The following is a 14,139-nucleotide window of genomic DNA, read 5'->3' as shown; positions in this document are numbered from 1 at the left end:
GCAAAGTCAAAATGACGGCTCCCACTCTCCAACCTGCTCCCTGCCCTCAGCCCCATATCCTGGGTGGGGAGACTGATGTTCTCTTGACTGAAGTGCCAGGTGCCCTAGGGAACCACCTTTCCTCCTGGCTCCCCCTCCCCAGGTGGTCCAGCTTGGATGCAGGGGCATAAAGGCAGGCTCCAAGTGGTCCTTCGAGAGTTGAGGTCCAGCCAGGAATCAGTTCTCTGATCTGGAAGAAGCCATCTGTAATGCACGCACAGTGACTGCTCATGGTCTTAACATCTGCCTCTTAAGGGTAAAGAATTTCACTTAGGAACCATCTGGCCTGAGGCTCAGAAACCAGTCCCACCACTTATGCTCAGTGACCCCTTAGCTTTTCTGAGTCCTTTTGCCTACTTGTCAAAACAGCTGACCAGACTTCAAACACCTAGGCTTTACTGTGTGACCTCGAGCCTCCATCTGACCATCTCTGGGCTAGGGACTACGTTCAGGAGCTAAATTATATCTACAAGCTGGACTCAGTTAGGACTGTTCATATCCAGTCCCATAACAGAGGAGGGGACTGAGGCTTGAAGGAGGCCCCCCTCCTCCCCTGGAAAGGGAGTCACCGCGGGGCAGCCCGCAACACAGAGGCAGAAACACAGCAACCAACCTTCTCACGTCTTTATTTGAAAGGCACAGCTAAGCCCACCCTCGATACAGCATTTTCACTTCTCTCCGTAGAGATCAAACGACTGAACACAACAAAAGCTGACAGTCTAAAAGGCTATATACAGACACAGGTGTGGGTGTTGCTTTTTTTTTTTTTTACATTTTTGTCTTTTTCCTTTTTTTAATATCCCTTTTCTTAAAAGACAAGCTAGTATACTGGAAAAGGTGGGGGGAATAAAAACCAAGACAACTTGAGTACCCTCATCTTTATTCGGGAAGGGGAGAAAGGGAATTCTGAGTTGCTGGCCCCACTGTTGCCCTGGGGCTAAGCTCGCTGTCGGTGGCCCCTCTTTCTTTTTGTGGGTGCGGGCATCAGGAACTCATGGAGGGTGAGTGGGTGGGAGCGGGGGACGCGGGGTGCCCAGGGTGGGGAGGGGCAGCTAGCATTGTGTTTGCATGCAGTGCCAGAATGGGAGGCTGGGGTGGGGGCCCCCTCCTGGCGGGCAGACTGTCAGTTACATGTATGTGAATCAGGGAAATGCAGGGGGTGTTGGACCTCTTGAGGTTTTGCTCCCTTAGGACCTGGCCTCCCCTGTGTTTCCAGGCCTCAGCTTGCCTCATCTGTGGTATGAGTGGGTACTGACCCATTCAGTCTACAGGGGAGGAGGAGGGAGGCCAGGAATTGGGGGTAGGAGCCAAGCCAGGGTAGGGCACAGAAGCAGGGCGACAGCCCCAGCAGGCAGCTACCATAAATACTACCAGAGTTTGGCCAATCCCAAGCTATCACTGTGTCTCGCGTGCTGAACCTTCCTCTCTCTCAGTGTTTGTCTCCCCTCTGTCCCACCCCCCACCCTCCCCATCCCAGCCGCCCACTAATCCGACTTCTCGCCGTCGTCCTCCTGGTGGGTGTCACCGTCATGCCCGTTTTTGTCTTCCTTGGAGAGGTGGGCCTGGGAGCCCAGCGCTGACAGCGAGAGGAGGCCGGTGCCCGCGCTGACCGCTGGCAGAGAAGGGGGCTGCAGCCCCACAGGCAGGGGGGTCAGGGGCAGGGCCAGAGCCTGCAGCTGAGACAGCTGGTGGGCTTGGAGCTGCTGCTGCAGTACACAAACAGGGGAGCATTAGCCCCCTTGAGCCCACCTGTCCCTCCCCCATTCCCCCCCAAGACCCCAGACGTACTCGGATGATGGAGTTCAGCTCAGGAGCAGTGACCTGCTTAGCCCTCTCGATGGCTCCCAAGACCTGCTGCTGGTGCTGGAAAGTGGGGGGTGGGGGATGGAGAGGTGACAGATGATTCACCCCATCTTGTTGGGATTTGTGGCACAGAGCCCAGAAGAAGTCCCACTCCCATCTGCACTGTTAGAGCCCTCCCTCTCCATGATTTCCCATCTCTCCCCTCAGGAAACTCCCCTCTCTCCAGGTGATTCCTTTCACAAAGCCTCAGTCTCTTCATCTGGAAAATGGGATACATAGAGATGCACAGAAGGCCCAAAGGGCTTGGTACCAGAATCTTAGGAAACCGTGGACTATGACCAATGCCACATGCAAAGAAGTCAAAGCTTGTTAAGAGCTCAGACCAGGACTGCTAATGGAAGAGATCTGAGGTCTGCTAACCCAAGCTCCTCTTCCTCCACAGCCGTGAAGGCCCAGTGAATTCTGGCACAGCTGGGGTATGAGTCGAGGTTCGGGGCAATCCCCAGCTTTCCCTGAAAATTTGTCTCTTTGGCTATCAGATGCTAAAATCTGCCAAGCTCCTTTTGTGCCTTGGCTACCAGGGAGCCCCTGCTATGAAAGGAAACCATAAAGCTAGATTTTCAGGGCCCTAAGAATCTCCTTCTCTGGGGCTTCCATGGTGTCCTCCTGGAATTGTCCCTGGGCATCATCCCCTGTGGGACCCTAAGGTACCAGCAGAGTTTAAAAAGAAAATGATGAATTATCAGTGGTAAATCTGGCAGAGAGCAGAGGGGTCTTACGTGACCCAGACGTGTGTGTGCGCGTACAGTGGGCTTCACACCGAGAATCCCAGGAAACAGAAGAGGAAGACTTGGGTGCATAGACCCTTTGTGTGTCCATGTGCTGTGTGTCTATGTTTCGCATCTGTGCATTTGTCTGTTGCATCTGTGTCTGTCTGTATGTCTGCCTCTGTGTGCGGAGTGCCTTCCTGTACACCCAGCGGCCAGCAGGACCAGGCAGATGAATCTCAGGAAGGTGAAAGGCAGAAACAAAATTCTTGGTGCAGTGTTCGGCAATGTAGCTGACATTTTTACGGTGCAATGACTCACGCAGGCTGGGAATTCCACAGCAGGGTGAGGTCCTTCCCTTCACCCCTGGGGTTTCTCCTGCACAGACTGGCTGATGGCTGGGAGGTCCAGAGAAGGCAGGCGTGTGCCCTGGGGCACACAGATGGCTACAGAGGGGTGGGGCTGAGGGAAGTTCAGGGTCTATCTCCTCCCAGCAGACCGCCGGGGGCTCTGCTCACCTCTTGGGACAGGTAGGGCAGGACCTGGGCACATATCCCATTTAGCCTCTTGACGATTTCAGCCTGGAACAGACAGACACTTCAGCCCTGGGCAGCAGCCAGCCAGGGCAGGTGCAGACCAGCCCTGGAAAGCCCAGTGGTTCTGTCTAATCCAAGAGGAGGCCGGCTCGTCCCAGGATCATATCAACTCATCAGGCCCATGGGCACCCGATCAGCAGCAAAAGTGGCCCCAGGGGCTGAGTCTCTGAGGGTAGCTAAGAGCCCAGGACAGGGCGAAATCCAGGCCCAGTGGCTTGGGGTCTGGGTGGCCCTGGAAAGATGCCCGATGCCTCACAGGTAGTGAGCATTCCGTGGGAGGGAGGGAGGAAGAGGTCGGGGCAGCTGGCATCAGAATTCTCTAACACACCTGAGATAGGGTTTGGAGGGTGGGTTGGCAGGTCACATCACCCCCCTCCCCCAGGGCTGTCACAAAAGAGAGACAATGGAGTGGGGGTGGCAGGTCCTGGGAAAGCCTCTGCCCTCCCCCTCAGGGAGAGCAACCTCCCAGGGAGGCCTGAGAAAGAACAGAAGTGGGGGGGCTCTGGAGGTAACAGGATACCAAGGCAGTCTTGGTTCTCAGCCAAGGGGTGGCGGGTTCCTACCTGCCTGGGCGGGGCGGGGGTGCGGAGAAGGGGGGAAGGGGGCATACCTGCTTGTGCATCTCGATGTTCAAGCCATAGGACATCTCGTAGTACTGTGTAGGGGGGAGACAGAAATGGGGGCTGGTGAAGGATGTGGGGCTCCAGAGACAAAAGACATAGGGGAAGTGAGAGAGAGAGACAAAGAGGGGGAGAAAGAGAGAGGTAGGAGGAGGGGAGGGCAGGCGAGAGAGATGGAGTCGGAAGCAGGGAGACACCCACACCTGGAGCTGGGGCCCAGGTGCCTGGTGAGGATGCTAGGGACGCCAGTGGGGCCCTGAGTGCCCCATTTCTGGAATAATGACCTCAACCCCTACACACACACACACACACACACACACACACACACACACACACAGGCACACACACATTCCAAGGCTCCTAATCTTTTATCTTTATGTGTCTTGTCTGCGGGTGGCCCCGGACTACAGGGAAGTTTGTCTTCCTGGGTATAAATAATCGAGGATAAACAAACCCTGTTGGGTCTGCCTTTGGGGCCAGCACCACCCCTCCTCATGCCCCACATCTGACCCTGCACCTCCCCTGCTCTAAACCTTCCTATGACTCCCCATCACCCCCCAGGGAAGATAGGGGGAGAAAGCCAGGTTTGTGTGGTCTCCCCTTCTCTGCCCAGCTGGCTCCTATCCATTCATCAGGACCCCAGCTGCAGTGCCTCCTTCTCCATGCAGTCTTTCTCCAAACAGGAGCATACCCTTCTGGAGTCCCCCAGCCCCATCCCTCTGAATCCAGAGGTTCCTTGTCCAGCTCTGCCTCCCCCATGGCCTGGGGGAAGTGGGCTCTGGGCTGGACTTAGGCAGGGGTTTTGATGCAGAAATCACCACCTGGTGCGTATGAAGCGAAGCAAGTGATTCCAGCAGTGTGCAGGGGCAGGGTCTCCAATGTCAGGCCCAAGAAGGAAGTGCCACCCCCTCCCTCCCTTCCACCCACCCACCTCAAAAGAGTGTCAGCCTCCTGCCTGGGGAAGGGGGCCCTCCAGGAGTCCTCCTCCGAAGCTTGGACTAGGAGGGGTTAAGCCTGGGATGCTCAGACAGTGGGGGTGGGGAGGGGAGGGATCAACAACCCCCCCCCAACCCCAGTTCCTGGCTTTCACAGCCACTGGCTCCTCCGCTGCCAAGGACAGCCAGGGACCTGGCAGGCCCAGGCCGCAACCCGGTGGCTTGGCACCTCGGCCACTGCCCGGGCCGGCAGCCAGGCCAACAAGATTAACTCAGCCCGGCCAGGGGCTGGCTGAGCGGAGAGCAGACCCTGACTTCTCGCACATCCCAGAGGAGATGGCCAGGGTTCAGACAGCAGCTGCCAGTGCTGGAGGGGGACCTGGGGTCCTCTGGCCCTGCCCACCAGACCCCCGGGCTCGCTTACCATCACGTAATGACGCTGCATTTCTGACTTCTCGCTGGCCAGCTTGTCACATTCGAGTTTCAGACTGAAGAAGAAGAGGGGGAGGGCTGGGGCTGGGATGATGTCCCCCTCATTGTGCAAGGGAGCCCCAAACTTTGGTGGGGGTCAGAAAGAAGAGGGGGGAAGGGGACCCACAGGTGCCTTAGCTGGAAACTGGGGATGATGAAACCCACCTTGAAGATGTGGGGGTGGAGAAAGCAATGAAAATAATAAAAACAGAAGTCAGAGCAAATACCCTGACTGTAGGTCAGACAGGGATTCAAAGAAACTTTTTCCTATCGTGAAATCCAACGAGGTCAGGGCTGTTAACGTCAGTCTCCTTCATAAAGATGATGCAATGGATGCTCAGAGAGGTTGAGTGAACAGGCTCAAGGTCACACAGCCAGGAAGCTGGCTTCAAAGGCCATACTCCCACCCACTGGGCAAAACTCTCCAGCAAAGAAGGAATAGACAGACATTGCTGTGAGGTTACAAGGGCCTGGAGCCCACTGGCAGGGCTCTGGACTGAATTCAGTAAGGAATCTTCAAAGGCCCCCAGCCCCTCTTGTGACCTCTGATTTCCCTGGTTGGGGGAGGGGTATAAATTTCTATCACTGGGTAATAGAGTTGGTGATCCCCCTCCTCTCTTGGGTTGCCCCAGCAAGGATGAGCTTTGGATATTTCTCAAAGGCCCCCAAGGGGGTGTCAGGGTGACAGGTAGAGAGCTGAGGCCACAAACTCAACTAGATAGACTGGGTTCAAAGTTCAGTCCCGCCACTCTGATGCTGTGACTCTGGGCAAACGCCTCTACCTCTCCGGGCCTTGGTCACTGAGTCTGCTGAGCTCCAGGCTCCGGGGTGGGGTGGTGAGGACAAGAAGAATTAAGACCAGAAATGTTCTTCATGTTGGCATACAGTAAGTACCCAATAAATATTTCATTCATCTTGTGGTCACCCCAGGGGACTTAGAGTTTCGTTCCGCCAGACTGACCATGACTTGTATACCTGGGTTCACAGGTGAGCCACACTTAGTCTAATTCTCTTTAAAAATGTCCATGTGTGACCACCGTTAAAAATAAACTCAGGCAATTTCATTCCAAATTCGGCATTTCTGGCCTTTCCTGAGGGACTGGTAGATACTGTGACAGCCCCAACACAGTGGAAGCCCTCAGTGTACACCAGGAAGCCTAAGCCCAGCGAACAGAGACTGTGAAGTTCAGAGATGGGGTGTGACCTATCTGAGGTCACACAGCGCTCTGGCAACATCTCTAGAACTGGATCGGCTCCAGTGGTCACTGTGATGTGTGCATGGGCCAGGCAGGGAGAGGGGACCCCCTGGAGAGGCTCAGAAAGGCCAGATCTGTTGGGCAAAGCCCCTAAACCCTCCATATCACAGGATCAGAACTTTCAATCAACTACACCTCCGATTCCTGATCTTTGAAATGGGCACAATGATAGGACAGCAGGGAAGACGAAACAAAAGGAAGTATGTTCACTCTTCAGCAAATGGGGAGAATGGGCAGTACCCTCTAAAGAACAAATATATCACTCTTTCCAATTTCTTCTTGCAGAAATCCCAGGATCCTTCAAAAAACACTTCTGTGTGGATAAATAGATCCAGGGAGGCCCCAAACCCCACTGGTATATAGACTCCCCATCTGATTCCCAGGCAAAGACCACTCTGTAGCACAGCCTTGAGGATCTGCTTCCTTCAGTCCAGAGATGGGATATAAATCTTGCTACTTTCTTGCTGTGCAACCTCAGAAAAATCTCTGGGCTTAAGTTTTTCCAAATGTAAAATGAAAAATAAATAGTTCCTTTCTCTTTAGATCAGGCACATGGCAAAACCCTTTAGCAATGTCAGATTCAATTCTGGAGGGAGAATCACCTTCCTGCTGGGTGGCAGGAACCCTTTCTCCAAAACCAGGCTACAGATTTGGGGCGGGGGGCGGCGGGGAGGGCTTTGGGGAGGTGGAGAATCAATCACCAATTCTAGATGCTGGGGGTCTTTTATCCATTGGTGCGGGGGTGGGGAGAGGGGCTCTAAAACCAGACAACTGAGTCTGGGCAAATTATTGACATTTTTGATGCCTCAGATTTCTCATCTACAAAAATGGGACTGTTTTAAACACTAAATGAATGTCATATCCCTGAAGTGGTAAAGACAGCGCCTGCCACCTAAGACCTTCAAGGCCTCTATTTTTTGGAGTCTGTATATAAAGCAGAGGCCACAATCTCCGATCCAGGCCTCAGTCTGGAGCAAGGGGCTCCACCTTCTCCCGAGTCGGGACCACCAGCCCCCAGCTCACCTGTGGTACTGAGCCTGCAGCAGTTGAAACTCATCTTTGATGCGATCGCAGGAGTCCGAAGTAGTGAATTTGAGTTGCTGGGGGAGGTGCGACGAGCCCTGTGGGGAGGGGGCGGCGGCCCGGGTCAGGACCCCACAGGGCAGACATCCACCTCTCCCCCGCCACAGAGGCCCCAAGGCGGCAGCAGGCGCAGCTGCAGCGCCCCCCCCACCCCTGCCCCACTTCCCGGGCCCGTGTTTACAGCTCCTGGCGCGGCCCCCGCCCTCGCTTCCTGCCCCCGCCTCTCCCAGCGAGTCGAGGGGGGTGGGTGCGCCCTCTCGTCCTCCGCCACCCCCAGGCTGTGGGGGTGCGTCTGAAGGCCCGCCCTTGGAGGGGGGCAGGGTGCGCCCTCTACCGCGCCTCCAAAGCGCCGGGAGGGGGTGCACTCTGAGCGCCCAGTTGCCTCTGGGGGGAGAACGTGTCCCAGAGAGACCCCCCCAAGTTGGGGGGGAGTGAGGTTTCCTAGCCTAGTCCCCTTGGGGGAGGGACCTCTCTCACCGCCTGAAATTTCCGAGTGGGGGCACCCCTGATTCTGAGCACCCTTCCTCCAGGCCGCGCTCTTCCGGGAGGGGTGCGCCTTGGGTCTCCCCCCACTCCCGGACCCCGAAAGCACCCCCAGCCTTAGAGGTGCCTGGTGGGGCTTCCGGGGCGCCCTAGGCCTGAGGCCAAGGCCGCCGAGGCCCATCCTGGCTTGGGGGGGGTTGGGGGCAGGGCCCGGGTTGGCGCGGGGTCGGGGGATCTAAGCTGGGAGCTGGAGGGGACCTGGCTTGGAACCTAGCGGGGTACTCTGGTCCCGGAAGCCGGGAGAGGGGCCAGGAGCTACGGGGGATGGGAGGGAGTCCGGGAGCTGGCGGCGGGGGTGGGGAGTAGCGCTGGGCCCAGAGCTGCAGGGGACTGGGCCCAGGAGTTGGGGGGGAGATGCCGAGCTGAGAGCTGGGGGGTGGGGGCGGCCCGGCTGGGATCTAGAGCTGGGGGCACAGGGCTTGGACCTGGAGAGGGGCGCTGAGTTTGGACCTGAGGGGGGGTGCAGGGCCCGAACCTGAGGGAGGGAATGGTTCGGCTGGGAACTGGGGGGGCCGGGCCGGGACCTGGGGGGACGCAGGGCCCAGAGCTTGGGGGATGGCCCAGCCAGGAACTGGGGGTTGCCGGGCCCGGATGGGGTGGGCGCCGGGCCGGCGGGCCCCGCTTACCGAATGCCTGCTTTGTGGAAACATCATGTCAGTCGCGGCGGGGGGCGCGGGCTGCGCCCCGGCTGTGCGCCCCGGCTCGGGCTGCTCGGGGCGCCGGCGGCCGCGCCTTTGTCCCGGCGCCGATCGGCAGCTCCCGGGGCCGCCGCCGCCGCCTCCCGCGCCCGGCCTCGCCCGCTTCCTGCGCCCCCTCCCCGCGCGCCCGGCCCCGGCGCGCCCCGGGCCCCGCTTCCTGCGCGCCCGGCGCCCCTCCCCGCCCCTCCCCGCCGCCCGCCTCCCCGCACGCCCGGCCGCCGCTCCTATTGTCTAATGGCGGCGACGCCGGCTGTGGCCGCGGCCTCGGCTGCGCGGAGGCTCCGGCTCCACCTGCTGCTGCCGCCGCCGCCGCCGCTTCTGCTTCCCGGGCCCCGTGCGCGCCGCCGAGGGGGGGGCGCGCGCCCGGGGAGGCCCGCGGATCCCCACCCATCCGCCTCCCCCGGGCAGGCCGGCGCGGTGACCTTGGGCCCGGCGCGCCCCCGCCGCGCCGCGGCCCCTGCTGGCCTGGTGGCCGGCACGGCCGCGCCTGGGCCTCGGTTTCCTCATGTGTCAGAGCCGGGGGGCCCTGCTGCCCCCATCGAAACCTCCGGCGCAGTCATGGCGCGACCCGGACGCGTGCCATGGACATGCTCTGTAACCTTGGCTCACGGGATGTTTTCTGAGCCTCGATTTCCTCTTCTGTAGAAAGGAGGTGGTGATAACCACCGAGCTCCTGGGAGCCATGGCTTCCACACACATTTATGGAGCGCCTACTGTGTGCCAAGCCTCGCTCCGGTCCAGGATGTGGGGTGGGAGGGGATACAAAGTCCAGGCCCTGGTGGCCCTGGTGGAGATGTCATGAGACATAAAGACAAACCCATGAACCACATCCCTAGCAGGTCAGACAGTGGTAACACCTATGGGGAAAACAAACCAGGAGGGAGGGCCGGAAGGTGCGATTTTAAACAGAGGGAGGTCAGAGGGCCTCCTTGGCCTCTAAGAGGACCCAAAGGTGAGAGAAGAGCTGGCAGGCTATGGGGGTAGTGGCTTAGTCAAGGAGGCAGAGTCAGCCAGCGCAAAGGCACTGAGGCAGCACTGCCTGGCACGGGGTGGGGGGTGGAGTGCTTGGGAGGAAATGAGGGCAGGGAGGCAGGGCCAGCAACTTCATGCATTCACATAGGGCCCCTGCTCGCAGAAGGGCTGTGCTCTGGTTAATGATCCGCCGTTGTGGTCTCTGGAAATTCCTAAATGATTTTTGAACAGGGTCCTCACAGTTTAGTTTTGCATTGAGCCCCGCAGCTTCTGTAGCTGGTGATAGGGAGGGACAGATGCTGCGGGGCCTGGTGGGTGGTGTTGAAGACGTGGGCTTTTACTCTGAAGAGTGGTGGGAGCCCTGGAGGGCTGTGGGCAGAGGAGGGGCTGGGCCTGACTCAGACCTGGAAGAAGCTATTGAAATAATGCACGGTGAACCCAGTGCAAGTGCTAAAATACACAGGCTTTTAATAATCACCATCACCAGCATCATCAACTGTGCACCTACCTCCTGGATGAGTTTGACCTCTTTGGGCCTTGAGTTTTCCTGTCTGTAAAATGGAGTTTGGACCCTCGTCACCTTTCCTGGGCAGATGAGGGGTTAGGACTAGGTGGAGATGAATAAGCAAAACTGAAGGCTCTTCTGCCCCTAAAGCACTTGAAGATAAAAGAGCACTTTAACACCATATTTTTTCAGTTCGGTTGCTCAGTTGTGTCCAATTCTTTGCAACCCCATGGACTGCACCACACCAGGCTTTCCTGTTCATCACCAGCTCCCGGAATTTGCTCAAACTCATGTCTATTGACTCGTTGATGCCATCCAACCATCTCATCCTCTGTCGTCCCCTTCTCCTGCCTTGAATCTTTCCCAGCATCATATTTTAAATTTCTTTCCTTAGTTTCCAATTCAATTCAGTCGCTCAGCCATGTCCGACTCTTTGCGACCCCATGGACTGCAGCACGCCAGGCTTCCCTGTGCATCACCAACGATTTTTAGTTTAGTTCTTTTTGTTTTTTCCCTGGCTATACCATGGAGCTTGTGGGATCTCAGTTGTTTGACCAGGGATTGAACCTGGGCCACGTCAGTGAAAGCCCATAACACCATATTTTTTTAAATAAAAATTAATGCCAAAAAATTCACCATGAAAAAATGTCAATATATTAAATAAGGTAGGATCCAATGGGACCAGAGATGAATTAGTAAAATGTGGGGTTTCCTTAAATCCGTTGCTGGAAGAGGAAAGTCACAAATTTTTAGTAAGTTTACTGTTCCTGGACTAGTAACCCTGGCAGTCCAGTGGTTAGGACTCGTTGCTTCCACTGCTTTGGTTGAGGAACCAAGTGGCATGGTTGGGGAAGAGAGTGGCATGGACAAAAAAAAAAAAAGTTATAGAAAGTTTTCTGTTCCTAACCGTCCTCGTCCTGGAATATGTGTACCCCACAAATTGTATTGGAATCCTAGATGGGAATGGGCTACAGAGTTTTCATGGCTCTGGGCAAAATGAACACACAGGGCCTCTGACTCAGAAAAGATCAGGAATTTCAGGATGGTGACAACAGAGCATCAAACTAAGTGCAAGTCCTTTCCTTTTTTTTTTTTTTTTTTTTAAAAAAAAAAGGTTTATTTGGCTGCATTCGTTGGGCTGGTCATGTGGGTACCCCAAGGCATGTAGGAGCTTAGTTCCCCAAGCAGGGATTGAACCCTAGTCCCCTGTATTGCAAGGCAGATTCTTAACCACTGGACCACCAGGGAAGCCCTAGGCCTTCTTTTGAAGGCAGAGTCCTGTAGGGCTGCCTGAGTCACAGGCCCGAGAAACCAGCCTTGCTGCCAGTCCTCCCCACCCTCTGTGGGGACCAGATGCCCTTTCTCCTGGGAGACCACCTGCATCCAGGCAGGCAGTTCCCTGTATTCTGGTGTTTGGTGAACATTTTAGCAGACCAGACTTGGAGCTGGTCAGACACCTCAGTACAGTGGGGTAAGGGCTGGGCCTTTCAGTGTGTAGAAAAGCCCAGAATTGCAACCCAGACTATGAATAAACCAACCCACCTGTTTTAAGTTTTTACCAGTCTCTGTTTTAGCATTTTAACCCTGCCATTATACCCATTTTAAGAATGAAGAAATGAAGGCACCAAGAGGTTAAGAGACTTGGGCAAAATCACATAGATGGTGGGTGGCAGTGCCAGGAGGTCAACCCAGGTCCCTGGGCCCTTGATGTCTATGTGATCCTGACCCTCTGTTCATTGTTCAGTTGCTAAGTCATGTCAGACTCTTCATGACCCCATGGACTACAGCATGCCAGGCTTCCCTGTCCTCCACTATCTCCTGCAGTTTGCTCAAACTCATGTCCATTGAGTTGGTGATACCATCCAACCATCTCAACTTCTGTCACCCTCTTCTCCTCCTGCCCTCAATCTTTCCCAGCATCAGGGTCTCTTCCAATGAGTCAGCTCTTCACATCAGGTGGCCAAAATATTGGAGCTTCAGCTTCGGCATCATTCTTTCCAAGGAGTGTTCAGGATTGATTTCCTTTAGGATTGACTGGTTTGATCTTGCTGTCCAAGGGACTCTCAAGAGTCTTCTCCAACAATACAATTCGAAAGCATCAATTCTTTGGCACTCAGAAGGACCTCGTGGACAGTATGAAAAGGTTGTTTAGGTGGGAGATAAAGGCAAAGCATGGTAGGGAGACGAACTGGAGAGGGCCGGGACTCTAGATGATGAAGGACCCTGAGTTCTGATCTGAGGAGTTGTGGTAGTACCTGGAGGGCACTTGGGAGCCGTGGAAGACTTTAGAGCAGGGTTTGCCAGTTACCACTCTTAACATTCTGGCCTGGACCATTCCCTGGGGTTGGCTGTCCTGGGCACTGTGGGGTGTGGAGCAGCATCCCTGGTCCCCACCTATTCAATGCCAGGAATCCCCAGCCCCAAATCCCTGGGGCAAAATCGCCCCCAGCCGAGGCGCACTGACATAAAGCAGCAGAGAGAGACCACCACGGCTGGTGGCAGAAGATGCTTGCTGGTAGTGGGAATGGATATAGGCAAGTTAGGAAGCCAGGAGACCAGAGGGGATACCTAAACTAAGGTTCAGGAGAGGCCCAGGCTGGCCCAGGCCCGCTGTCTGGAGGAGCTTTGGGGGTAGAAAGAACAGAATGCTAGGGACTTCCCTGGTGGTCCAAAGGCTAAGATTCCACATTTCCAATCCAGAGGGCCCAGGTTCAATCTAGTAGTGAGTCTTGACCTAGAGAAAGAAACTATGGGGGTTCATTGTCATCGTCTTACAACTTCTGTAGACCTGAAATATTTTCAAAGTCAAAAGATGAGTGAATAAAATGTGGATTTCCTAACTTTATGGTCAGATGCTGGTCTCTAAATGTCAAGAAGAAGCAGGGGGACTTCCTTGGTGGCTCAATGGATAAGACTTTATGTTCCCAATGCAGGGGCCCCAGTTTCCATCCCTGATCAGCGACTAGATCCCTTGTGCCGCAGCTAAGACCCTGTGCAGCCAAATAAATAAATAGTTAAAGAAAAAAAAAGGACAGTATGCCAGTGGGTGGGGGAAAGACAGGGCAGAAGGGAACAGTCTTCATCATATAATTAATTTGGGGAGGGGGGAGGAAACTGGGGCTTTTGAAGAACTTACTGTCAGAGTAGCTGTCATCCACACCCCTCAGCTCCTACCCATCCCCATCCTTTCCCCTCCCTTGGGTTCTCTGGCCACATCTGGGGCCAAGTTGGGGCGGGGATCTGTCTCATGTATCCAACAGCCTGAGACCAGCCTCTCGGCCTGCTTACAAATGAGCACTGGGCCCCGAGGCCTCAGGGCAGAGCCAGGCGCTGGCTGGCCTTTGATGGATGGGGCTGCGGGGCCATTAATCAGAGGCGGGGGAGGAAACAGGTGGCCGCTGGGCAGGCACGGGGGACCTCCCTGTGATAGGGCTGGTGGAGCAGGGGCCTCAGCTGTCCGGCCTAGGCTTGAGACCCTGGCTGCAGGAACCTGGCTAGGTGACCCCGGGACAGTATAACTTTACTGCTCTGTGCCCTAGTTCCCCCTCCCTAAATAGAGCTGTTATTCATTCATTCCCTCGGTCAACATTGATCACACCTCCTGTGTGCCTATCATGGTTGTGAGTGGAGGTTTACAGCAGTGATTAAGGAGGACGAAAATCCTTTCCCTTGCAGAGCAGACGGGCTTTAAAAACTTGACTCAGGTCCCGCCCCTCCTGTGCTCACAGCCCTCCAGGACTCCCACCTCCCTCGGGATAAAAGCCAAGACCTCTCTCCAGCCCACAAGGCCCCACTTGACCTGCCCAATCCCCTCCCTGCCCTGCCCTCCTCCCTCTCTCGTCCTTGCTCAC

General features: G+C 55.9%; 1 protein-coding gene across 2 annotated transcripts; it reads right to left on the bottom strand.

Annotated features, from left to right (window-relative positions):
- Window positions 1-670: 670 nt before the first annotated feature.
- Window positions 671-8,824, bottom strand: TLE5 (TLE family member 5, transcriptional modulator). Of its 2 annotated transcripts, none has more exons than XM_068979744.1 (7): window positions 8,740-8,824; window positions 7,511-7,608; window positions 5,185-5,248; window positions 3,816-3,860; window positions 3,128-3,190; window positions 1,828-1,902; window positions 671-1,745 (listed from the first exon to the last, which is right to left on the bottom strand). In XM_068979744.1, the coding sequence occupies exons 1-7, from the start codon at window positions 8,764-8,766 to the stop codon at window positions 1,524-1,526; spliced, it is 594 nt and encodes a 197-aa protein (XP_068835845.1). In that variant the 5' UTR covers window positions 8,767-8,824; the 3' UTR covers window positions 671-1,523. The 2 variants fall into 2 exon arrangements, with proteins under 2 accessions (XP_068835845.1, XP_068835846.1); XM_068979745.1 differs by having other exon boundaries at window positions 671-1,742.
- Window positions 8,825-14,139: the final 5,315 nt, after the last annotated feature.

The sequence above is a fragment of the Capricornis sumatraensis genome, chromosome 9 (genome assembly GCF_032405125.1).
Source record: "Capricornis sumatraensis isolate serow.1 chromosome 9, serow.2, whole genome shotgun sequence".
Lineage (NCBI taxonomy): Eukaryota > Metazoa > Chordata > Mammalia > Artiodactyla > Bovidae > Capricornis > Capricornis sumatraensis.
Note: the sequence above shows the minus strand (reverse complement) of the source record. Positions and strands in the feature narration are given on the sequence as shown.

What these genes read in the sequence shown, in the direction of transcription:
- TLE5 (XM_068979744.1), bottom strand. Translation starts at nt 8,766, where the DNA reads ATGATGTTTCCACAAAGCAGGCATTCG. An exon ending in TGCAGCGTCATTACGTGATG is followed by an intron (nt 3,861 to 5,184) that starts GTAAGCGAGCCC and finishes CCCCCTACACAG; the next exon opens with TACTACGAGATGTCCTATGG. An exon ending in ACATCGAGATGCACAAGCAG is followed by an intron (nt 3,191 to 3,815) that starts GTATGCCCCCTT and finishes TGTCTGTTCCAG; the next exon opens with GCTGAAATCGTCAAGAGGCT.